Raw genomic sequence first — 27955 nt, 5'->3', positions numbered from 1 at the left:
GCTGTCCTGTCTGTGGGAAAGTGCATATAAAAAATTCCTCTACTGACCCTAGTTGGGCTGCTTGTGCTCCCTTGTGACCCCCCTCTCCCACCCACCCCAAACCCTTTCCTGTCCTGGATGGAGGACTTGGGAGCTAGTCAATGTGAATAACTGCACCCATGACAGGTGTGTGCTACAACAGCTTGTTTGAATGTGCACGTTAAAATCTGTGACCTGACCTACTAATGGAAACAAATGTAGCAGGTTTCCTCTGAAGACTACATGTCACAATTTAACAATCAGTGTGCTCCAATGGAGTCGTTAAACAAAACATACCGTAAACAGACATTAACTTTGTAAAGATTTAGCTCTGGTTTGTCATATGGTGGCCATCTTCAGTTTTGACAAGTTCTTGTGATTATTAATTTGTTAACAGATATGTTTCTTTTGCAGCCCACCAATGATGCTTACATAAATATATGACATTTGGATAAAAGTGAATGGAGGTTTAAGCAGCATGGACCCAAATCATTGGTCCAACTATAACCAAGCGTACAGTCGCCTTGCCTCAGGCACTTTGCCTACAAGCCATGGCTTTCCACTGTTGGAACAAGCAGCAGGTAAACAGATTTTAAAATTAGTTTTTTTAAGAAGTACTCTTTGTTATTTTTTAATGGTCATATTTTGCAGGCAATGTTTATATTAAACATTAAACTGGATACTATTTAAAGTGCATGGATGTTAACTGTCCGTCATGAGATGGATTTCTATCGTGAGATAAATTGTGCAAAAATAAGAATCGCTTCAGCCATTTTTTGTTTCTGCATTGTCACCCTGATTGCTTCGGTCTCTGTATTGTCACTTCGAAGTTGTTGAATGATTAAAAATAACATCGCTTGATCCTGTATCCATCAGAACTCCCTCTGCAATTTTAACTATATGAATTGCTTTTACAAAACATTATGAGAAAATCCCGATTGAAAGATCAACTTCATTGATTGGGGATTCCAATTGCATCCAATATGTTTATTGTCAGTTCTTAAAAAAAAAAAATGAAAATTTAAAACACAATTTGTATTTGTATTTATTTATTCAAGCATGTAATGTGACAGGAAACACATCCAAATGTGTTTTATATTTACTAAAATTCTTTAACTGTATTGGGGGTCATTGGTCCCCGAAACCTCCAAAATTTCTGTCACAACATTTTGCCACAATTACGGAAAATTTATGGCTGGCAATTCATTTTATATAGTGGGAAGCAATGTTTGCTTCTCAAATGGTAACGTGGTAGCACTGTTAGAAAGTGAGAAACATGTCTAGAAAGCAGACTGGAAATTATACAGTTTATTAGACTTGCTATATAACTTTTCTTCAACAGTAATGTGAACAAAGTTGAGACAAATGCAGATAAAAGTTTATGATTTCTGAAAATTAGGAATTCTGGTACACTGACACCTTGATACCCAGAGTTTTTGCATTCAGATTATGTATGGTAAACATTTAGTTTGTTCCCATTATTGTCTTCATTGATAAATATAATACATATTACAAATTGTCAATTCGATCCACACGGTTAAGCACTGTGCCTTGATCATATATTACGGTTTTGTCATTCAGATTTAAACTGGTCAGAGTATCAGTCTTTATGGCTTAACATTTAAACTGGTCAGAGTATCAGTCCTTATGGCTTAACATTTAAACTGGTCAGAGTATCAGTCCTTACGGCTTAACATTTAAACTGGTCAGAGTATCAGTCCTTATGGCTTAACATTTGCAATTGCTCCCGCTCACCCGTGTTTTAGCAAACCTATTTCCGTAATTTATGGGGATAATGAAACAGGCATGCGTCGAAATGTTCTGTAATAATATCCATCCCAGTAAGCTATCAATAGGAATAATCATGTTTTTTTTTATTAATTCTAAAATTACGTGTTTTTCATTTTTTATACTGTTAGTATGTGCTGGTTGTCCAGGTATGCATCTTTCCAACACAACACATAAGGCTCATATTTGACTTCACAACCCCTTTAATTGACATTTAAATCTGTTGGAAGCAAAATCAGTTACGATTTAAAATGTAGTAAATATGTATGTTGTGAAAAGTATATTACAAATGATGAGTTGTGACATCTGCTTGCAGGTTTGGGCCTGGGTGCATCACTTCAGACCCATGGAGGAGGTCTGGGATCCCGACCTCTCGGTGCACTTCCGACTGTGAACTACCCTGGTCATCCGCTGCACAACACCATGACACAGTTCCTCGACCCCATTGGATCACTGCCTTCATTGTCAGGACAGTCAGCATACAAATCCATGGCCATTGGTCAAAGTCCATTTCCATTTGATGCCTCTGGACGATCCACTGTTGACTTACAAGTAACATATGCACCATCCCGTTACTCATCTGCTACACCAATCCCTTCTGATGCAAAACCATCTCTATTTGGAAATGAGCAAGTCTCAAGTAAAGAACAGTCAGTACCCGCTTCTGTGTATTCAGCGTCTCTCTCGCCAGTCAGCACAGAATCAAGTCCTAAAGGCTGGGGACTGTCAAATTTTCTTCCTGCCCCTACAACACCCTTTGGAAATGTTTCAGAATCCTTGAGCCCAGAGTATGGGCCAACCTCCCTAGTGTCCACCCAGCTAGTTCCACCTCCAGCTCATAACTCTAGTGGATCCCGTGTCACGACCATTCAGCGAAACCCGTACTCAGCTGATATGCTTTTTACTTCAAGCACTCGAAACGTAAAGTCATCACAACCTGAAATTATTAATTCATCTCTTATGCCATTGTCTTACAGACAGAGCAGAAGTCATAATAGTAGTTCGGCATCAAAATCCTCACATTCTCACATGTCTCATCACTACTCTGCATCACCTTCAGAAATTGAGGACCTCTCTGCTCCTGCTCAACTGTCAACGTCTCACTTGTCTCGCACTGAGTCACAGTCCCAACTGTACAGCAGCTACAACATTGTGTCCTCTGAGTTTAGTTCTGTTGGAGCAAACAGCCCTGTTTATACAACCTCACAGCTTGCAGCTGATATGAACTATGATCCAGTTAGTCCAGCCACTCCAGAGATTCCTGCAGATGCTGACCATGCTAATGATAACCCTTTTTCATCTATGTCTCTTCATGATCTGGCTGCTCTAGAACAAGCACAGAGAAGTCTGTCTGAGAAAGTTAATCATGAACAACAGAGTAGGGAACTTCATCAGAGCAGAGACTTACATTTACCTCATGATTTACATCAGAACAGGGAGATACACCAGAGTAGAGAATTAAATCGAAAAGAAATTCATGAAGTTGGAAATCTTCTCCATAGAGATCTTCTGCAAAGCAGGGAAATCCTTCATCCTAGGGATTTGCTTCAGAGTAGAGAGATGCATCACAGTAGAGATGTACACCAGCTGTCTGAAGAGAGGAGCCACCTTGTAAATATGGTTCAGCAAATTGGCATGCAGCACACTCCACCAGGACTGCATAATGGTCAAAATCCACAGAATGTCCACAGCCCAACACAGCAATCTCCAATAAGTAGTGGCAGCCCTCAAATACCTCTTAGCAGCCCACATAGTCTAGTGCCATCATCGTCAATTGTCCAGGCGCCACCTCCTGTGCAAGCGATGGCTGATTCTACAACAAAGCCAAAACGTGGTCGCGGAAGCAGAGGACCAAGAGGTGCAGCAGCAGCAGCAGGAGTAGTAGTAGGAGGAGGTGGTGGAAGTAATGGACGGGGGAGACGAAAGAAGTCAAAAGACCTTGAAATTGCAGACATGAATACCCAAGCATACATTGCAGACCTACAGAAACACCAACAGGGATATATTAGGGATTTGCCACCTCAAACACAATTACCTTCTCAGCACCAAAGCTGTTCTGACATCCACTCACCAACCTATAGAACTGGCATGTCAGAGTCTGTTACACCTGGCCTACATAGACAGATGTCTTTGAATCAGTTGCCAGAACACATGCAGAGATCACCAATGCAAGAACCTCCTCTTACTCCTAGCCTTCAACAAAGTATTGTCGAACAGATGCAGGGCAGTCACCATCGAATAACTAGCCTTGCTGAGGATATGCTCAGCAGGCAGTCTTCAGTTTCATCTCTGAACAGTGGTCAGCAACAATCTCCACTACAAGAAGCGATGGCTATGATGACCAGTGGTCAACGTCCACCATCTGTGTCAAACACATCACCATCAAGTCATACACCAATGTCCATGGAGAACATGGTAACAGGGAACACTGACAGTGGCAGTCTCCCCGGTCATTCAGACTCTCCTCTCGAACACAGGCAGCTCAAGCAAATAGGAAATGTCCAAGATGATTCAGTGTTAGGATCCATTGATTCCAGTGGTTATTCAGTGAATGGATTTGAGACTCCTTTTATTGACCAGCTTGGAGAAAGTCCACATCATCATCAAATGCAGTCTTATTCTTCAGAGCAACTTCCCATTCGATCTGTTTTAATGTCACCTGGAATTAATTCTGTCAACCAGTATCAAGAAGCCCTCAGTGAAGGAATGTCGGTTGGTGCGTATGGCCATCCCTATCACATGAATGCTGATCACCACCATGTTGCCGACATGGATGTGAATACTGTGGAATCCACAATTGATGAAGTTACTTTTTCCAGCCTTATTGATGATTCATCTGATAAAAATAAACGTAGTCGGACCAAAGCTGAACAGAAACTATTTCCATCACTGACAGTTACACCTGCTATTGATCAGGATGAGGACCTTTGTCACTTAGCAGTACCTCCTTCTTCTGACCATTCTGTTATTAAAAGGAAGGAAGAACCAGTTAGAAAACCCTTTGGTCACTCATTCCAAGATTCATTTTTGAACTACTTGATGGGTAAAAAGCAAGATACACTGGAAAGTGTTAGCAGTAGCACCGTTCATAAAAAACCTCAGTTGCCAAAGTATATTCCTGAACCTCCCAGACCAAGACCTCCACCAATAACCACTACTAAAACTGATAGCGACTCTGATCTGGACAGTAGTTCATCAGGTGTAGAATTTTCAGATAGTGACAGAGAAACCAATAAATCTTTGTCACGAGCAGTAGCAAGTGCTATATCAAATCTAAGTGATGATGATACTGTCCCTATAGTCAGCAAACCTAAAAGTATTGCAACAAAAACAGGTGATTTGAAATTAAAAATTACATTACCTCCAAAATGTGTTTATAATGCTAGTGATGACAGTAAAATAAAAGGTGGTCGTGCTAGTAAACCGGCTGTCAGTCCAAGGGCTAGTAAACCAGGCACTGCTCCACGAGTTGGACGGTCAAAGGAGGAGGAGGAGGAGGTGGTCGTGGAAAGGGGAAGAGAAAGAGCTTTGACCAGGAGATGGAGTTCACAGTCCCTGAACAAACTGTTCTTGAAGACATCCCTGTAGTTCCAGCGAGAGAGAAGATATCACGGAAAGCCAAATCAGTAGCTCTCGAGAAAAACACGAAAAAGAAAAGTAAGTGTACTTTTGGAATTGTGGTGATTTAATAACAGACACTAATTTATGTTTTGAACATATACAACTCAAAAGCTTTATAGAGAATTTAGTATTATGTGCTTTACATGGGCAGCTAAGACTATATGTCAGAATTATCAAATGTTTGATATTTAATAACCAATGATTAATAAATCAATGTTCTCTAGTGGTGTCACTAAACAAAAGAAACAAACTTTTAACTTTATGTGCTTTCCATATGTTTTAAATAAAAACACTGTAGAGAAATGCATTGGAAATCGGCATACATGCCGTTTAAACGTAAGCAGCCTTTTATTTTTAAGATTTCTCCAGAATCGTGAAAAAAAACCTATATATAAAATATATTTTGATATTCCATCTCAAAATCATCTGATTTGTAGAAGCATGTATCCTGCTAAATTTGCAGCCTAAGTGTTTTTGAGATCGCAAAATGTTGTGGAAATAAAATTCATGTGTTGCGTAATGTAACAAAAAAACCTTGGAAGTAAAAGGTGGCAAGTGTCAATAATTACTTGGTTATCCAGTATCTGTATCAAGACAAACCTTTATGGTTAGTTTTGAGTGATTGGAAATAAAAGTCAGAATGTGTTTTGAAACTGACAGGTGAGTGAAATACAACCTGTTTAAATAAACCTTTTGTGGACTAGGCATGCTGTGATTTTTTTTTTGGATTTTTTATTTTATTTTTTAATGAACATGAGAACCTAATATGTCATAACAAGCAGGAAAACTCCATATACTATGCCTTGGCATGGACTTGGCAGATTAAAGAAACCAAATCAATCTCAGTATATGTCCCAGGTTTTAATTTTCAAATGTCATGGTGCTGACAGGCTACAGTGTAGGCAGAGTGTAGAGTAGATCATCAGCTATTTATAATAGGCTATGACAGACTGTAGGCATCAGCCGTGACCCTGGTCTAGTGACATTAAACATCAAATTCTAGACTCAAGACTTTAATAAAAGTGCCATTCTAAAAAATAATATATAGAGAAAGCATGGACATTTTGATATTAAGTAGACTGGGCCCATATTTTTGAAGCTATCTTAACGCTACGAAATCATAAAACCATTGTAGGCTATAACGTCACAACAGCACCCACCATAGTGATATCATAGCTTACGATGGTTTTACGATTTCGTAGTGCTAAGATAGCTTCGAAAATATGGGTCCAGGACTTTTTATTTAAAGTTTTATATGAATTCTAGTCAGCATATCACATCGCAGGGTGTTCAAATTACTCTGAAAGTTATCAACATGCACTGTTCCCATGCCACACAACACTTATGTCAAGGTCTGTCACTGGCATTACAAATGCAAAGAAAAGGTAACCAGCGACATACATTTAACATAAGCACGGGTAACACTTTTGGCCTTGTGATTTAAAATACACAGGCTTGCTAAAAAAAAATATCCCACCTAAATTGGCATACAGGCTGGGTGGGCTGTTTTTAACATAGCTAATATCCCTAAAAATATGATTCAGTTGTCTGTTTTTTAAAGGGTTTTTTTTAATATTCTCCATTTTATGAAGATTCCTAGTAGTTCTGTAGATAGAGAATGGTTGGCACAGGCAATAGCCTGCCTTAAAACACAAGGCTTGTCTATTGGTGGGCATTCATCCCGTGCAGTTGCCCATGGTAATCGGCAATGCCATGGAGATTTTACTTTGGAGTTTTTAATTCTCCATGGCACTTTTTGGCTTTAAACTATATTCAGGGTTTTTTTCAATGGCATGTTTTTTGCCATGGACATTTTCTTAATTGCAAAGGTTGGCATTACTCTCTAAAGTGTACAACATTACCCAGCTATGTTTATTATTTTCACTGACTTAAAATTCAACACACAGAAATTTCAAAAGAACTCCACAAACAACATTTGCAGGATTTCTGTAACTTTTTGTTTTGTTTTTCAGACTCATTTATGTTTTTTCAGTTAATGATATAAATTTATACAAAAACTGTAAGCAGTAGAAATAGAGACAATTACACAAATCCTTTAAACATGACATGTTGAAATTTCCTCAAATCATCATGTGGTACCAACAAGACCATTTGGTAGTATCATCAAATAACATGGTATGTTTTATCAGTACAGGTACCAGGTGTGTGATATTTTCTCGATAAAAAACCTAATAAGTAATACAACATGTATTTTCCCCATTCAGAATATACAGAGGTTAAATAAATATTTTAATTGCATGAAGAAATGTATTTTACATATTTAACAAATGTTTTTATATACCCAGTACTATTAATCAGAAAATTGTTGCTAGCATGAAATCATTTCCAAAATGTTTGGGGTTTTCATTTGCATTATTTAGTTATTTACTTGTTTATATTTAATATTTATAAACTCTATTTATTTGTGGTCTCATTAATTGAATACAGATAATCATTCCATAATTTAATAAATAATAATCCTGTGGAAAAAATATTGGTTAAAACTGGAAATAACATTCATTGTAGATGTTTTGGTTACATTATAGAAGTTTAAAGACATTTTTGGAGAAGTTGTGAAAAGTTTGAAAATAAACAGAATGTAATTTTGATTTAGAGACAGTAAATGATGTTTCAGAGTGGTACAACTCGGATGTGAGTGACTCGACAGATGACGAGTACATGCCCAGCGAGCCCGAGCCTGATGTTGAAAAAGACTACGACTCGGACAAAGACCCGGCTTGGATGCCGGTTGAAATGGTAATCTTAATGTTATCTGATGTTAGGCACTGTTTTTTAGATGACAGTACCAGCTGCACATTATCTTGGATCTCCGCAAGCTAAGGGTTCTGTTCTTAAACATTTGTTTATTTATGTGTTTACATCCAAGTATTGTTCAGACACGTCCACCTAGGGTTTGGCCTCTGGATAGTCACTGACCTGATCCGGGGCATCTTCTATTCTGTGACATTACTCCATGTAATATTTTATGAAAAATTATATTCTAAAAAAGATACTAGTGAAATAGATTTTAATGAATTATTTGATGAAAATGCTTTTTCTAAACTTAATCAAGAAGATGCTGAAAAACTTGAAGGTAAATTGACATATGATGAAATACTAATAGCTTTAAAAAAAATATGAAAAATGAAAAGAGTCCAGGACCTGATGGGTTTACCGCAGAATTCTTTAAAAAAAATTGGAGAGACTTGAATAAATATTTATTAGGATCATTAAATTATGCATATCAGACAGATAATCTTTCTATAACTCAAAAACAAGGTACCGTATTTGACCGGAAATAAGCCCATGTCTTTGAATAAGCCCCCCTCCGTTTTGATAGCATTTAAAAAATTAGGCCCTCATTCGTAAATAAGCCCACCCCCAACTTCGTCACCTTATAAATAACACTAAATTGTAAGTTTGCTCAAATTTCATTTAAAAGGTCATACCTCCTGCAGATAATTAAACATAAATGTAACACAATATTTTACCACCAGTGAGATTTAGCAGTCTAACAATAACAGTGTGTAACATTGTTTTCAATTTCATGCCTGCAGTATTTCTTTGAAGTGGGGCCTCAGATTACAGTTATCTTCCCATTTGGTTGTCCAAAATCTGGAAATATGACGGCGCAAGTAGTCTGCTGTTTGACTGTGATTATTTCATGGCAGACAGCTATGAAGTGGCAACTGTTTGCCTGAAGTGACAGGGGATAGCATGTAGTTTGTAAACATGTGTAACTTGTTGACATTGAAAACTTGTTTGTGGTAATTCCGGCCCATACAAAAGTAGTGCTTTTTGTGTAAAATGGGTGTACTCCGGCCTGGTTTAGAGGGTGTGTCTGTTTAAACCAATATGCTGGGAGAAAGAGCTGGACAACAGTGGTTGTCCTTTTCAGGGTATGTGTCCCCCATGCAGGCAAAGGTATATACAAAACTTCATGGGCCTGCTGATATTAATAAAAATGTTATAGCCACTAAGGCTATATAGAAACATATAGCGAAATTAATTGTGGTCTGAGGCCGTATCCAAGCCCAAGTATGAACTAAAAACCAATGTCTATTTTTACCACCACACTGGGTCCGCAGTTAATGCTAATTAAGCAAATACCATATTCTGATTGGCTAAGAACAATGACCTTAGATTGACAATTTTTTGTTGTGTAAGCTGGCTGCCTGTGTCAGAAACGTGTGTATAGCTATTGAGTTTGTTGTTAATTGATGTTGTTTTAAGTCTTCTCAGCATTAAATTTTGGATGTAAATAAACAGCACTGGTAAGTAATTGTAACATAAAAGGTGTCTTTGTGATAATTAGATACTAGTAAAAAAACCAATTTAATTAATAAACAATTATTATTTATTAATAACATATGGAACACTAATTAATAGATATGCTACTGAACGTTTTTTGTTTTCTTCCTAGTTCATTTAATTATTATTATTTATTTTAATTATTATCATTTTTTTTTCTCAACAAAACTGGCCCCTTGTCTGGGAATAAGCCCACCCCATGCTAAGCTCACAATGAGTTGTCTTGGTCCCCTAGGCTTATTTCCGGTCAAATACGGTATTATTACATGCATTCCCAAGGGAAATAAGCCTAATTTTTTTTTTTTAATTGGAGGCCAATTTCATTGTTAAAAGTTTCATATAAAATTGCATCAGCTGCTATAGCACAAAGAATAAAATTAGTGTTGCCTATTATAATTAGCGAAGAACAAAAAGGTTTCATGTCAGGACGATATATAGATGAGGTAACAAGACTAATATATGATATCATGGAGTATACAGAAAATCAACAAATTCTGGCTTATTATTGTTAATTGACTTTGAAAAGGCATTTGATTCTGTAGACTGGGGATTTATTTCTAATATTCTGAAATATTTTGGTGTTGGTCCTTCAATACAAAAATGGATTTCAATTTTTCATAAAGATTCTCAATCTACTGTTCTTGTTAATGGTTTTGCTTCATCCTTTTTTAAATTAGGAAGAGGTTGCCGTCAAGGGGATCCGATATCTCCATATATATTTCTCATTTGTGGTGAGATTCTTAATAGGATGCTAAAAACTAAAAATAATATAAAAGGTTTAACAATTGGAAATATAGAATTTTTATTAACTCAATTTGCAGACGACACAACAGTAATTTTAGATGGAACAGAAAAAAGCCTCTATGGCGTTCTAAATGCATTGGAGATTTATGCGAGATTTTCGGGCCTTAAAGTTAATGTGGAGAAAACTAAGTTAATATGGATAGGTTCTAAGAAGAGGAGTAGATACAAATTATGTAAAGAATGGGAATTTGATTGGACACACACGTTTGATTTATTAGGTATAAAATTTGATATTGACTTAGAAAATATGGTACAGATTAATTATAAGACTAAATTAAACTCAATAAAGAATTTGTAAAAAATTTGGTCTAGTAGAACTTTAACACCATTAGGGAGAAATATAATATTAAAGAGTCTTATTTTACCAAAATTAAATAATCTAATTTCAACCCTTCCTAATCCACCAGATGACGATATTCAACTACTACAGAGACAATTTTTTTCTTTGATATGGAATGGGAAACCTGATAAAATTAAGCGTATTCAAATGTCAAAAAATATGAAAGATGGTGTTATTAAAGTTACAATAGTCAAAGAATTTATTAAAGCACAAAAAATTGCTTGGATTAGAAGATTAGTTATCACCGACTCTAAATGGAAGGGATTGATTATTCACGAGTATAAATGTTTAGCTAATATAATGGATTTTGACTCTGAAGAAATAGGAAAACACTGTCAATATATTTATAATTATTTTTGGAAAGAAATATTAACAGCATGGGGAACATATCTTTAAAAATGCAAATCAAACTCCGTATTTGAAGAGATACTGTCAGAATATATCTTGAATAATAATGACATAAAAATAAACGGAAATTCAATATTCTATAGAGATTGGTTTGAGGGAGGGATAAAATTTATTAATGATTTAGTTAACGAAAGAGGTAAATTTTTAACTTATAATGAATTTAAACTAGTTTTTAATATCAATATTAATTTTTTTAACTTATCAAGGTGTAATTAATGCGGTAAAACAATATTTTAAATTGTGTAAAGTCGAACTGAAGGGTGTATACTACCAAATCAAATCCCATAGATGACAATAGTAACATATGTGGCTAAAACTCCTATCTGCAGCGTATCAATCGACATAAACACCACGGATATAAATACTACCACCCCTCACACTTAAAGTGAATCGGAAAAAATTGGGGGTCAAGCTGCTTGTTTCTGAGATAACGGGTAGCGTCTATGACTACCCTAGTTCCGCACAAAATTTGAGTACTTTTTTTACAGGTACCCCATACATGTTTCAAGCACAAGGCTACTTGACACATTGGTACTAGATGAAATAAAATTGCATATTTGTTTTACCCAGATGAAACTATTATTTTTTACAACCAACACACTCACATTTATAACCAATCACAGGACTTGGGATGTTCACTTCTCTATCAAAAGTTGGGTGCAACTCGAACTTTGACCCAGCCGGAAGTTATTTGGTTTAGTACTACCTGAAAAATAAACTGCCATTTCCCATATTACCATATAATATTAGAAAGTTAAATATAACAGTTAGAGGAAGTAAACATTACTATAATACTTTACTAAATTCGTCATTCTCAAAATCGGCATACAATTTAAAATGGGGAAAACATTTTTAATTGTACTTTTTCAGATTCTGATTGGAAAAAAATAAATATAATTCCTTTATGCTGTACTGATAGTAGTAAATTGCGCTGGTTTCAGTTTAAAATAATTCATAATATACTTCCTGTTAATACCTTCTTATATAAAATTGGTTATATTTCTTGTCTGAAGTGTAATTTTTGTAATTTAGAACTTGGTACAATTACCCATTTATTTTGGGAATGCACTTTAGTCAACTCAATTTGGAATGATATTCAGAACTGGATTAATGTAAAAACCGGTAGCAATTTTAAATTTAATAAAGAAAATGTAATTTTTGGCTTTAAAACTAGAAATAATGATCCCATTAATGCCATTGTACTCGTTACAAAACACGTAATATTTAAAAGTCATTTTAATGCATATGTACCCAGTTTAAAATGGATCCAAAAAGAGTTGACCGAGTACTATTATGTTACAAAAGCAGCGGCTTTTTCCGCGTGCAACTATGATAAATTCACCAAATTTTGGTCAATTTGTCACAATATATTTAAAACCTAGATTGTATTTCTTCTCTTCTTTTTTTGATACTTATTATGTCCTTAGTCTCCTTTTGAATTTTTCATACATGTATGTCTGATTGTCAGTCACATATATTCAATCTTAGCTAAATAGCTCCTTAGCTACTTCGGTTTTTTTTTTTTTTCATGTGGATCCTTTTATCATATGTACTGTATACATCTGTGTGTAGATATCATGTCAATAAAAATGGGAATAATAATTATAAAAAAAATTACTCCATGTATCTCGATTGGGCGAATTGCACCGCTTGTTACATTTTGGTTACTATAGTAAACAACAATGGCTGCATCTCTATTTGTCACAATGCTTTGACCAAAACTACAAAGCTCATATAACTCTTTTTGAATTTGAATGACATAACTTTGGACGCCTCTGCTTTAACCTTTTCATGTCTATGCTGGAATGATGTCATGGACTGAGACTTTATGTGATGTCCAACTATTAGTGTAGCACAGTGCACCATCACTTCCACAATATAATTAAATTGGCAGTGTACAACACACCATCATGCTACATAAAGATTAACACTGAAATTTTCAATGTCATGTTACTTTTGGAATGTTTTGTTCAATGATTTATGAATGCATCTAGTTGTGTTTGAACAAAATATTATGTATGTAGACACATTGCCTCCTGTTAAATGTTAGCCATGCTGTGATTGTTCATCAGTGCAAATATGGCAAGGAACATAACTGGTTTTTCAGATTGATAGTTATTGGATGGATGTCACTTCCAACACCAAAGGTCTGACAATATGTGCCAAGTATGTATGGTATGGAGTAGGACCCTTGGCTTGCAAAGATGATTACCTTATTGTAAATACAGTAAAGCATACCTAAAAGTGCACTACTTCCATACTTCTAAGGACTTACATTGTTAGTCACTGATGCAAGCCAGAATGAATGGCAAGGTTAATAACGACTTGCTCTGCTTATCATTAAATCTCACTTTATTCTTGACCTCAACTCATTTGTTGTAAAAGAAGTATTATTGAGGAAAAAAATGTTTGTTCATATTATTTTTTTACATCATTTTTCTCTCATGTTAACTTATTTAATTGTAGGATATTAAACCAATTTTGCTCATACTTTTGTCATTATTCTAAATTGTTTTAACTCTTTGTTAATTGTAGGATATAAAACAGACGGGATATGATGAAATGATTGACAATCGACCAAGAAGAAAGAGATTTCCTTCAAAAGGAAAGAGGTCTGTTTTCTAGCTGTTGATTTGGTTTTACATATCATTTCCTTAATATCAGTGTATGATTTTATGATTATGATCCAGTTATTCAAACTTCAACAATTCAAGGTTTATTGTATATTACTTGGTACTAATGAAACCGGTCTTAAACATATATCCTTTTTAGAAGTACAACCATTTAATTTTAGTGCTCCTATAATTATTAGAATTTGAATTCAAGGCTCACCCTGTACATTGTCAAATTATCCAGCTGCTAATTTTTAAACAAAATGGCTACAAAATTTAGTGATTAGCTAATACAATTTTGCTTAAATTAACTACATTTTAATAAATACCAAACTTTGTTCCAGTGTGAGCCCTGTGAATTCTAATTTATATCAATATGCATTTGGTTAATAGACAATATCTTAGGCATTGACTTGTTCGTTTTCATTGTGATGATCATATTCCAGGTCTTAATACATGTATATCATTTCAGTACTGTTTTGTTTAACAGTCGAGCCCCAAGAAGTCGCAATAACAGTGGCCGGCGACGATCATCAGTGGTGGAAACTGATCCCCAAGTACAAGAGCAGCCTGCTGACGTTTCTTTAAATAAAATCACTGACCGAGATTACTTGGAAGACAGTGATTCTAAGGATGAGAAATGTAACGATTCAGAGAATTTCCAGGTATAAAGTCAGCTGTTCAATCAGAGAAACGTATTGGAGCTGGATTGTTTTAATATTTTCTGTTCTTTATAAATTTGCCATATAGTTAGTTTTCCGGATGTTTTTTAAACAGTGCCCTGAGATACAGAGCTGACAATTTTTTTTTATAGCTTTATCATGTACTGTTACAAATCAAGATTAACTTTCATGGTGATTTCTCCATTTTTAACTTACTTACACATTTTAGATTGAATTTAATATCATAACTTTGAATCATACATTTTAGGACATTAATGTAAAATGTTATAGTAATATTTTTCCTAAGGTCTTGTTTTATTAACAAAATAATCTTATTGTTTTATATATCATTTAAATTTTTATTTTTTATCCATATTCTTACAAATATGTCTTCATTGCTAGATTGGAAGATTTCTGATGGAAAAGAAAGATTTAGACAATTATGAGAATTACCCCATCTGGAAACTGGAACAGGGTCGAATGATACACAAGTACGAGTTTTTCATTGAGGATGGCAAGATAAAGCACAGAGACGTGTCCACTGTGAGTGAAATAAAAGTGATTTACATTACTCAAACAGACTGCAGTTTTATCAGTAGTGAAATACAAGTGATTTACATGACTCAAACAGACTGCAGTTTTTTCAGTAGTGAAATTCAAGTGATTTACATTACTCAAAGAGAATGCTGTTTTGTGCATGTGAAATATGATGTCATTTTGTCTTCTCCTTCTACTTATGGTTCAGACATGTTGAGGTGGTCCTTGTTAATGATAAAAAAAAACCCCAATAATATGAATAATAAAGAAATTATTGCCCTCGCGTCAGGATTTATGTATTGCTCTCGCTTGGGCAATACAAAAATCCTGACACTTGTTTGGTAAAATCAGTACGACACACAAGCTCGTATAATTATATATGCTATACCATGAAATTTCAGACATATAATAACCTCTATATATGCTATACCATGAAATTTCAGACATATAATAATAGTGTTTTCCCTAGAAATTTGGCAAGGCATGGTAGACTAAACATTTTTGAGGCATTTTTAACATTTTCAGGGCATGTTTTTTTATTAAAGACAAAAAAAAGAAAATAATTGAAATAAAAATAAATGTAATTAATGTGCTTGCTTTAATAAATGAATTGCAAAATATATAAGAGGAACATTCTATTAATTAATCATATTTAATTTTTAGTGTTTTATGAAGGCAATTTTAGAATTAATTATTGAAAAAGGCTTGTTTAATCTCAGGGCAGCATGATGCTGATTAAGGCAAGATGGCGCTAGACTATTGAGACATGGTGCTGCACCATGCTAAAACATGCTAGGGAAAACACTAAATAATCTCTATATATGCTATAGCATGAAATTTCAGACCTATAATAATCTCTGTTTATTACCCATATGGTTACAGATATATTGTACAGATCAAAGTGATACATCCCACTAGAATGCCAAGTGGGACGTAACACTTGACGTCACACGATGACGTCATCAATTGGCGCACTACAACCTGACAGGAACATCGACGAAACGAGATGATTAATATAAATTAAAATCGATTATGGGTAATAAATAAGATATTAAACTCACTACCATTTCATATTATGTTTATATCCCTTGTGAAATAATTTTTCACTCGGGACATTAACATGATACGAAATGGAAGCTCGTTTATATCCTATAAATATGCTATACCATAAAATATTTCAGACCTATAATAATCTCTATATATTACTAACATGCAGTACTCCAGCTGGATGCCTACCATGAAGGACCAATTCTGTCCAATCAGAGTGCGGGTTTTGTCGGTGAACAAGAGTGGTGCCGAACACAAGGAGATTGTGGAAGTATTGGAGGAATACCAGCCAAAACCACCCGTAGATGGCAGGTCAGTGACGCCAAGAAATAAAACAATCATTTCAAAATATTATTTTCTAGCTGTAGATGACCACTTTTTATTTTTCTTGTTTGAGCCCCGAAAGCTCTGTTTAAATTCTTTTTGTTGTTCAAATGTTTTGAAGAATATTACATGTTGATAAAAACAATATATTTAAACTGAACGAATAAAATTATTTTACTAATACATGAAATTGTTATTAGTCAACATCAGTTTGCACGTGCCATTTTGCTAGTTATAATGTCTGATCAAATATCACAACAAACCTTTTATTAGTCCCCTACTGGACCAACTGGAGGTGAATATACATTTCACCTCCTATCTGTCTGTCTGTCTGTCTGTCTCTGTCTGTCTGTCTGTCTGCCCCACATATAGTTTTGTGGACTTTTTTTCCCCCCTGCAATTCCTCGAGATATTGAACTTTTGTGTATAGCCTTATTATGTGCAGGTACAGATCAGGTTTGACTTTCACAGCGATTTAACCATTCTTGACAGAGTTATGGCCATTGAACTTTGGAGATAGAAACATTTGTTGGATCCTGTGGGATACATGTATTACTTTAGCAATACTCTCAAACTGCTTGTTTTGTTCAGTTTAGAAACAAAAAAACATCTTAATTGTTTTTGTACCTCAGTACATCTCAGATGATCTGTTCTGCCAGTGTTTCTGGGAACTACTGTTGTCCTAAATGATGTTATATTTTATTTCTGTGATGGGTGTGTTTTGTCCCGAGTGCTGTCAATCAAAACATCAAACTGTACAATAACCATGTTTGCTCACTTTTGTCAGTGGTACAAAATTTTATGGATTATTATACTGAATGATAGCATCTGCCTTATAATATGTATACTGACACACAATGAAAACGCAAAAATAACTTTTCTTTGCAAATAACGACAAACTATTAATGAATTGATGGATAATGTAATATGACATTAATGACTGGTATTCATGAGATACATTCACATGGAAACATGGCCAGTTATCATCAGTAATCGAGTTGCATGCGTAATCGAAAAGTTCAACCCCCCCACCCACCCATATCAAGGTCAGTATCTGGTGTGTCCACCATTGGACCGTGAGCATGCATGAAGACAACGGGGAAAGGATTGGCACAAACATCTCAAATAAGCCACAGGAATGTTCCTCCACTCCTCCTGCAACGCCTGTGATGGCTGGCAGTGACGTAACAGGATGTTGACCAGGTCGAGCTCGATCACAGACACTCCCGGTCTGTTGATGACGTTCAACAAGTCGTCCAATAGTTGATGGATGGACTCTGAAAGTCCTAGCAACTTGGCTTTGCGAAGTCCCCCTTGAACTATGCCTAACACTCGCTCCCTTTGTTCTTCTCTGAGTCGTATTCTTAATGTGACGAGGAATATGACACCGTTACGTGACTTTTATGTGTCCACATACTGGCATTTCACGTGCATTTCATGCAGCATGATTGAGCATGTAGTGAATGCATTTCACACCATTTTGTGTGTTTCTGCTATTGTATGTGTAACGAGAACAAAACCAGGATTAAAACCCAGACAAAAGTACCAATCAATGGCTTCCTCTCATAAATTGTTATTTTAAGTCCAATAAATATATTTTTCATTAATCACAACAAAATATTGAAAATATCTGTTTTGCGTTTTCATTGTGTGTCAGTATATATTGCACTGGCACTTCTGTAGCAGATGAGTGGATGTTCTTATTCTGTTGGAACCACTCTGCTCAGCATTGTGAATGTATTTTTATGGGTTTTTATTTTCACTTTTCAGCCTGGAAACGAAGTATGAAGATGATCCATTGGTTGATCTGTTCAACGTGTATCTACAGATCTTTCTCAGCCAGTCTCTTGAGCCCGGCTTTCTCAATGCTATCACAGAGTCACAAGGTACATACTGATCTAGGTGCTCAAATAGTAAGCCACAACATTTTGTCAACATTAGCACAAATTTAATAAAAACTATTATATCTTACCATTTATAAGACATTTTGCAGTCTTCTGTAATCTGTGTATAGGTGCTCAAATATTAAGCCACAATATTTTGTCAACATCAGCACAGATTAAATAAAAACAAATCTATTATATCTTATCATTTATAAGACATTTTGTAGTCTTCTGTAATCTGTGTATAGGTGCTCAAATATTAAGCCACAATATTTTGTCAACATCAGCACAGATTAAATAAAAACAAATCTATTATATCTTATCATTTATAAGACATTTTGTAGTCTTCTGTAATCTGTGTATAGGTGCTCATATAGTAAGCCACAATATTTTGTCAACATCAGCACAAATTAAATAAAAACAAATCTATTATATCTTATCATTTATAAGACATTTTGCAGTCTTCTGTAATCTGTGTATAGGTGCTCATATAGTAAGCCACAATATTTTGTCAACATCAGCACAGATTAAATAAAAACAAATCTATTATATCTTATCATCTATAAGACATTTTGCAGTCTTCTGTAATCTGTGTATGGGTGCTCATATAGTAAGCCACAATATTTTGTCAACATCAGCACAAATTAAAAAATATATATCTATTATATCTTATATATAAGACATTTTGCAGTGTTCTGTAATCTTTGTATCTCATGAAGTGTAATAATGTTATTTGTATTTGTATATTTTCTTTCCCCAGATAATTTTTACTTGTCAGCTCTTGAAAAGATTGACAAAATGATTGGGCTGAAGCTAGAAGATGTAGATAGAAAAATCAAATGGAAACCAGCATTCAAGGTATTTTGTTACAGTTTTGTTTATTACAAGTTTTGGTCAGTCATGTCTGGATAAAACTGGTTGTATAATTCATTTTCAATACTGATCATAAGATTGAAAAGTAAAATGGTTATATGTTTACAAAGGCAAACTGGTTATTGTTTATTTTATTATAATTACAATGTCAAGTGAAATTTCATCTGCATTTAATTTTGGTAAATTTATCTGTAGACTTAATAATATTAATCACAACTTAAGATAGCATTTTTACATATTATCTTTGGTGGGTTTTAAAGTAGGTTCTTTTCTAACCCATATGTTAAATAATTGGAATATATTTAGATGATTGTTCAGCATGTTAATATGTTTTAAATTTCATGTATTTGTTCTTTTTAATTTAACAAGGAATGCTTAAAATCAAAGCCAGAACTCAGAGAGATTGATCGTCCGAACCTCAAACAAAGCTGTCAGGTAAGTACAAGCATTGACTCAGTGTTTTAAATAGTGATTCTAACAAAGCAAGTTTCCTTAATGTTGAAAATACTGATTCAGAAAGTACAGTTGCATCCATAGCCAATGTGGCAGTCTGTATGTTTGCATTAAGGATTCCTTGATCATGTATTTCATATTCAAAATACTCATTATAAAGATGTAATTTCTTATTTAAAAGGGATAGACCCTAGTTCTTAAACACTAAAGCATATTTTTCACCTAGACCCTAGTTTCAACCCGTAAAAATGGACACTAAGTTTGGTTAATTTACAAATTTGGATACAACAGAGTGAAACAAGAGTCTGTGATGTTGAAATACCCTTAAAATAGACTAAAACACAACTCCATAACTGCTATTTCTCAAACACATGTGCGTTTTTAAAAATATGAAAAATGCATTAAGTGGTATTAGAAACACCAGGATGACCAGAAACCCTTCGGTTATACGAAAATGGATAATCTAAAGAATAAAATATAAGTAATGTTTGATTTCGGTGATCACAAACAGCTCTAATAGTGAGCAATATGCCTTAGTGTTTAAAAACTAGGGTCTGTCCCTTTAACATAAAATCAAATAAGAACTTCCACGTAAAATGAAAATGTAATTTGAAATTTTTCTTATTTCAGGCTTGTGAAAATTCTAGTCCACCAACCATCAAATCGGTTCATTTTACAGGCATGCTATACGACAGGTTTGACCTGGGAGAATTGCCAGATGTGGTCGACCACTCAACGTCAGCGGTCAGTTAAATACCTAGTCAAATATCTTCTCACTATTGTCCGAACCAAATTGTTAACAACTACAGAAAATTACTCTCCTACCTTTAATTGCCGTTAGATTTCCTCCAAAGTTTGTCCAGACACAAATCGCAAAAAAACCACTACAAATATACAGATTCCACACACGAGACTGCAACGATGTTGCCGATATCATTTTTGCTGAGATTGCATAGGGAAAAATACATGCTGCTTTCTGCCATCTGCCATGTTGCTTGTTTATGGAATACTCTTCAAGATGGGTGAAAGCCTCCGAAGTATGTGACACAATTAATATGAAATCAGTGATCTCTAGTGGTATCATTAAATTTTTTTATAATAATAATAAAAAATATTAATAAATAATATGACGTCATCACGTTTGCTTTTATATCATAACATGTTATGACTTTGTTAGATTAAGTCCTATCCTTTCACCCCTCTTGAAGAATAGTCCATAAAAAGTCAAAATGGCAGCTGGCACAAAATTACATGCTTTTTTCCCTATGCGCTCTCAGCGAAGTCGATATAGGTGACATAGTTATCATCTGGTATGTGGAATCTGTGTCATTGTAATGTTTTTTTCAAGATTTCTGTCTGGACAAACTTCGGAGGAAATCTAATGGCAATTAAAGGTAGGAGAGTAATTTTTTGTAGTTGTTAACAATTTGGTTCGGACAATAGTTCAGTCTTATAATATTAATAATGTCTATATTCATATGTACTTATGCAGGATAGCTATTTTACCATCTAGCACATAATTTGATGTCAAAATATGTTCTCTTGCATGAAAATGGTTTATTCTAAAAGTATAAGCTGACAATAACAATATACTTTCTTCATCGAGAGTGCTTTCTTATTTCTGTGAAGAAAAAAAAAGCATTACCCTATGCCATGATTGTTGTGTGACACAACACAAATGTGGTCATAAAATGCATCCATCTTGTATTGCTAGGGATGAAAGAGTGATCATTTTTTATTATTGGAAGCAAAGGTGATTTAAAAAACCAAGACAAGATGAATTGTGAATGAATTTAGAGAACTGTTCTGTTGGCATCAGTGTGTTGTTATTATTCTTATGGTTCAAAATGAACACTGTTCATATAATCATGCCCACTGCATTTCAAAGTCTGTGACTAAGGGTAAGAGTGGGGTCCATCTAAAATAAATATCAGTTGACTAGTTACTAGCATTGTTTATATGTTAAAATTTGATACTTTCGTCTTTTCAGGAATTTATGATTGGGAAGACTGCTGCTCAATTTGTGAACATTTATCACAGTTTATATCATTTCAAATATAACCTGTATAAGAAATGTCTCTCAAAGGTTTGTATGAGCTGTGTAGTGGACCTAGTTTGACGACATAATTGTAAAGATGAAGTTCACTGCAATAGCTTGTTACACTTTCCTCAACTGGATACACTAACCAGACTTTCAGCTAGACAGTAGGTAGCACTAAACCAAATAACTTCCGGCTGGGTCAAAGTTCGAGGTGCACCAAACTTTTCATAGAGAAGTTAACACCACAAGTCCTGTGATTGGTTATAAATGTTAGTGTGTTGGTTGTAAAAAAATTTTAGTTTCATCTGGACTAAAAAAGTATGTAATTTTATTACATCTAGTACCACTGTGTCAAGTAGCCTTGTGCGTGGAACACGTATGGGGTCCCTGTAAAAAAAAAGTAGTTAAATTTTGTGCGAAACTAGGGGTGTTGTAAAAACATCTGGTTATACCGAAAATGAGCCATGAAAGGTGCCAGTTTCTGCAGTTAATACTTTGAAGTAGGGTTGTAGTACTGATATTTATGGGTCATAGTTTGGTTGATGTATTGCATATAGTGTTTTTAAACACAAAGGTTAATATGGACACCTATTGGATTTTATTTGGTATAGTCTTACCAGTAATACTGTTTACATTTAGGTAAATGTATGATAATATTTTCCCCAAATCCAGTTATTCTTAACCAAACAAATAAAAGTAAAAACCATATTAGACTTCAGATACTGCAGGCAAATTACCTTGCTGACATCAGTGAAGTCACTATTGAATATTTTATAATGGCTGACTTACATTTTTGTTTTTCTATAAGAACTGGAAATTTTGAGTTAAAAAGGTGGTTTTTCTGTGATTGTTTGGTCTTGACAACTTTGGCAGAAGGTCTTAGTCATTTTGAGGAATTGACCGTTGATTGTAAAAGTTAATTTAATAATAATTTTAATTGTTTTGCCAACAAGGAATGTGTTGAAATATTATAATTTCTAACAGTTTGTGGTCAGTAAGATGCATTGATTAATAATAATGACAGTGAATACTGGACATCTGGCCCGAAATGTGCAAAAGTAAAGCTGACTTTATATTGATTTTCTGAATTATTTTAGACAATTTGAACTGCTCTAAAATATCTCGGTAAGAAAAAACAACCAAGGGACTTTTATTTTCCATACAATAATTTTTTTATGTATTTAAGAACTTATAAAAGTGAAAATATGTGAGCAAAAGTTATAATATTGTACCCCTCAGTTTTAGAAACAAAAAAACATCTGAATTGCTTTCGTACATCAGTACATCTCAAACATTAATCTAGTTGTCTGAAGGTTAAACATGCTCACTTTAGAATGAATTTTTTGGTGAATCTATAACGAAATAATTTGACAATTTCAATTCACAGTTGGTGGTTTGGCATTGTTTTTAATTACACTTGTGTTTACACTTAGCTTTATATCTTGTTTACTAACTTTGAGATATGAGAGAGATATATTCTACTTACAGGTGAAGTTAATGAAGGAGAGTATTGACCAGCTTGGGAATGAAGCTATCTTAGACCAGTGTCTTCAGAATAGGGCTTGGGTGCTGAAGGTAATGTAGTTTTCTTACTAAGGTGCTCAATATTCATGATGCATTAGCTCGGTTTACAATAGTTGCAGTTTGAATGTATTTAGCACGAATATAGTATTATTGGTACACAATGTATAATGTAGTCTTTGTCTTTTCCCCAGATATTTGAAGAACTGAAACGACTACTGGACAGAAGCTGACGTGGTTTTTACTGAACATAATTACGACATGTTTGCCTTACATAGACCTTATGTTCATGCATGGACATTCATGATGGAGCCCACTTGTGCACAAGTCAGCGAGACCAGCTTTAAGACAAATAGTGCTCATTTACCAATATTTTAAATTGGATTCACTTTTACGATGTTTTGTGGTGGACAACTTTTTAGTATTTTTTCAACTCGTCTTGTGATAATATGAATTAATAAGTTTAAAAAAAAGTTCATCTTTTGTACTACTAGTGAAGGGATATGCTAGTATATACATCATTGTGTAAGTAACATGGTGAGTAGTTTCTGTTCTTTTCTTTTCCAGGTTAGGAACATTCTGGCTAATTGCCATTAGCTGTAACTCCTGGTATGATGATAATTTAATTATAGGTGCTTTAGTATTTAGATTCTAAATGTTGAGGAATTCTTCTGTGATGGGTTCATCTGTGTTGGACACTTTGAGTGAGATACTGTATGAAATGTAAATGTTTTATAGATATTAAATTTATATTAATATGAAATGTAAACTTGCAGCAAATATTAAATGCATAAAAATCATATTAGATGACAAACGTGTATAACTGTTCAACTCCACATTTTAGCAGTATCACCAGAGTTCACCAGGTAGACATTTTTTATGATTACATGGAACTGATTTCTGTTATTTACTAAGATTGTTTCTAATTTACATACATTTATATAAAACATGAGTGTTTTATATGAGACATTTGTTTTTTATATATATATATATATATAGAAAGTATATTAATAGTGTTTGCTTCCTTTCACCTACGTTTGCCACTGTTGCAGTGTTTTACTTGAGAGAAGTATTTTAATGTGGATTTATAAATTAAAATTTTGCACACATGAGAATACACATGCCTTGTGTGTAGTTTTGTAGGATGATGAAGTTTCATCCATTGAAAATAAATTGCACAGCAAGTTTGAGATACTAACCTGTGCAATATCCCTATTACCAGGTGATGCCCTCGGCAGAGTGACTCCCATAGAGTGTTCAGTTGCTTATAGTATACCATGTGATACGCAGTCTCTTTCGTATTGGCAAGCTGTGTTCATTCAAATAAACCTTTGCTGCATAGTATCTCTGATTTTGTAATGTTATAGTTAATTTAGAGGTCACGAATTCTGAAGTGATCTTTAATACAATTATGTATTTATTTAGATTGCCTGTCACTTGTAATGGAGGAGCACTGAGCTATGGTAAAGTTGAACTTTTTAAAACAGTACTAAAGGACCTGTCTCAAACACCTGAACAACCTAACTCGTGAACCCCACTCTCGACAATATAGTTGTAACCATGTAATTCAAACTTTTGATCAATGTACTTTTATGACATTTTATTATATTTTTGACACATTATTATCATACAATACCATAACACAAAATATCAACCATTAAATGAAATTAGTTTGTTAAAGTAAAAAAAATTTTTTTTTTAAATATACCATTGGTGAATTTAGAGAGTGGCAAAGCTAGCCTGGCTATAGTTTTATGGTGATATGTTTCAGTGTTACATACCATAACATGCAGTGAGTATGCACAACCTTATTATAACAGTTTCACTAAACTTATAATTGGTTTATCTGATTCTTGCATTAAAAATATCTTTGTTTTTAATACAGAATGATTTAGACTTGTTTAAATGTCTGCTATCTGAAGGTTGAGAAGCAAAGTGTATTGTGTAAGATTATGGATTGTGTAAAAGGGAACGTGTGTACTGTGACCATGTATAAACATTTATATAATATTGATCGAAGAGAGGGGTGGTGCTGAAATGTAATTTTTGTCTTTTGTTGTACATGTTGCATAATCAGAAGAAAAACAATTTCTGGCTGTAAATATTCTCTCATAATTTTACATATTTGCATGCTGCCTATCAGTGTATATACATGCGTGTATGTTTGTGTGATATAACATGCATACTATTGTCAGGATTATTTAAAAACAGGCTCTGTTTTTTTTTTTAAGAAAACATATTTCTATACCCAGTCTAATATCCAATTATGTTTTCCACCGTAGGGGTCGGAGACATTGCCCATTCTGTGTGTTCTTTTCTGGAGCTTATAGACATTTTGTTTCCTGCCTTGCTCTGTGAGTCACTGCAACTCACTAAATTGCAGGAACCTATTTTGTATACCATTTGTATTAAGGTTATGTGTAATTTGGTTAAATAATGATAACCAGGGGTGTCATCAAGTACACAGAACTCTATAAAAGAAACCATGTGTATTATGATACATGTAATTGATGTAGTGGGATTCAAGTGGTCATTGCTTTAGTTGTACAATATAGGGAAAGGTCTTTACATGGGCTACGCATGTTCCCGTCTGTTAATATTAACAGAAATAAATATTGTTTACACCAAAATGGTCAACAAGTTGAAGCAATGGAATAAATATATCTGCATTTCTATGCCCCCAGTATAAACGAGTTATAACCAGCTTCTACTTCACAAATGTTTTCTCTTAGTAAATGTATATAATAATACATCTATGTATTATTTATCTAAAACCTCAAAGTTAGTTTCATTTTAATATATTTTTGACATCTTCGTGAGCAAGAGGTTAAAAAGAAAACTGTAGAAGCATTGGGTTTTTACTCGGACACCATCGACCTTGTGTCATATTTACTCAAATTGGACACTTGGTTGGCACTTTTGTTTATTAAACGGTGTCTGGAAGTGGCATTGAATGTTTCTTTTTCCTTCATTCAACAAATGGTGCACTGCAGACTAGCACTGGATAAAATAGTGGAAGCCTTGATGGTCCAATCTTTGTTACTTTGTTCAAAATCTTGGACATCCAATAGCCGATGATTACTAAATCTTGTTATGTTGTTAAACAAAACAAACTTTTAAACTTTGTTCAAAATCATTTTCTTGTCGGTCACTATTTTCAAGTCATTATATTTACTGTTATTTTGACAAAGAAGTAATGATAAAATTGTTTTTTTAAGAGACTTGTTTTGTTGCAAAACCCCCTAAAACAAACATGTTACAGAATTCCAGTGTTTTTCATATATGTAAATTCAAGTGTGACAAACCATATCACAGAGATGGTTTGCATACCGTATAATTTATTTCTAGTCACAGATTTATGTATTACACTTGAATTAATCTTTTAGATATACATTTATTATCAAATTAGATAAATTATTTATATTATTTTCTGAAATAATGAAAACCCAATCACCATATGGCTATAATTATGATAAAAAGTATATTTTTTGCCTTTGATTCTACTGTTGCTTGGAAGAAATATTCTATTCAGTATAATGTAGATTGTTAAACTCTAGTTGTGGATGTATGCTTACCTCATAGACAATTTGCAGAAAAGATATATTAATAAAAATTGTACTATGATTTTATTTATTTGATTAGTTTTGTGATTGTTGATTTTCTGTTTATGGTCAGAGTAGAGCTAATGATGTGATTTTTAGAGTAACATTGCACGTTTGGTTCTCGTCAGTAGTGTAGATTTTAAACTGTGTTGGTGTGAAATCATCATGGTATTATTTAATGTTACTGTTTGTATTCATCTGTTTGTTAAATAAAGCTGAGCAGCTGTGAGACGGTTCAGTTTTGTATTGGGGAATGTGTTACATGTGTGTGGGAATTTGGTGAACACAACAAACAGGTGTTGTCTGGTAGTTTCTTAATTGTGAACTGTGTCATGGGGAATCCTGCAACTTATCATGATAATATGTCAAATGTAACATTAAATAATGGATATGTTAAAACTCCCAGGGTACATTTTTATAAAACTTCAGAATCTAGACTCATCTTTAATGATGTTACATGCATGCAATGTGCATGGGTATAGAAGGTGCCAAAAAGTGGGGGGAGGCATACACACACATGTATATATAAATACATGTATCAATATATAAAAAAACATCGCTGCTCCCACAAAGTGAGGAGGGGCATATGCCCACCTTGCCCCCCCCCCCCCCCCCCCCCCCCCGCTTCCTACACTAGTGATGTGTATGGCATTGCTATGATGTTAGTCTTGGATGTTTTTAGTGTCTTGAATTTAGACTTAACATTTTATGAGCACCAGGCCTGGTGCCTATAAAACTTTTAGAGTCTAGACTCTAATAGAATCTGAGACAGTAATGTCATGGCAACGCCATACAAATTGCATGCGTGTGGTTGTTTGAGATTGAGTCTGGACTCTAAACGTTTTATAAGAATGTGACCCAGGTCTGATGTTGTATTTTTATTAATTGTCACAAGTACACTGAACTCCACTGAAAATGTACCAGTCAGATTTGTGGTTGTACAAAGGATATGAGAAGAAAAAATTATACATTTAACTTATTTTGTATAAATGGATGTATTCTGGTAGGTGGCAAATAACCCAAACATTTTGTACATCGGCTCGCATATGTGATACCAGTAACAACTGAAAATTGGGTGGTGCATTTTCAGTGGAGTTCAGTATAATTATG

The 27955-nt window shown here is 34.3% G+C and overlaps 1 protein-coding gene across 1 annotated transcript; it reads left to right on the top strand.

The window, feature by feature from the left end:
* The first annotated feature begins 205 nt into the window (after positions 1-205).
* LOC121381528 lies at positions 206-27071 on the top strand. The gene is made up of 15 exons (XM_041510854.1): positions 206-599; positions 2123-5390; positions 6989-7125; positions 8042-8184; positions 13826-13902; positions 14375-14567; positions 14967-15107; positions 16318-16460; positions 18243-18358; positions 19116-19213; positions 19598-19663; positions 20312-20425; positions 21672-21767; positions 23211-23297; positions 23438-27071. Exons 1-15 carry the CDS (start codon positions 497-499, stop codon positions 23474-23476), a joined length of 4821 nt encoding a protein of 1606 aa, XP_041366788.1. The 5' UTR covers positions 206-496; the 3' UTR covers positions 23477-27071.
* Positions 27072-27955: the final 884 nt, after the last annotated feature.

The sequence above is a fragment of the Gigantopelta aegis genome, chromosome 9, assembly GCF_016097555.1.
Source record: "Gigantopelta aegis isolate Gae_Host chromosome 9, Gae_host_genome, whole genome shotgun sequence".
In the NCBI taxonomy this organism is placed as follows: Eukaryota; Metazoa; Mollusca; class Gastropoda; order Neomphalida; family Peltospiridae; genus Gigantopelta; species Gigantopelta aegis.
The sequence above is the reverse complement of the archived record's forward strand: the minus strand, read 5'-3'. Positions and strand labels throughout refer to the sequence as shown.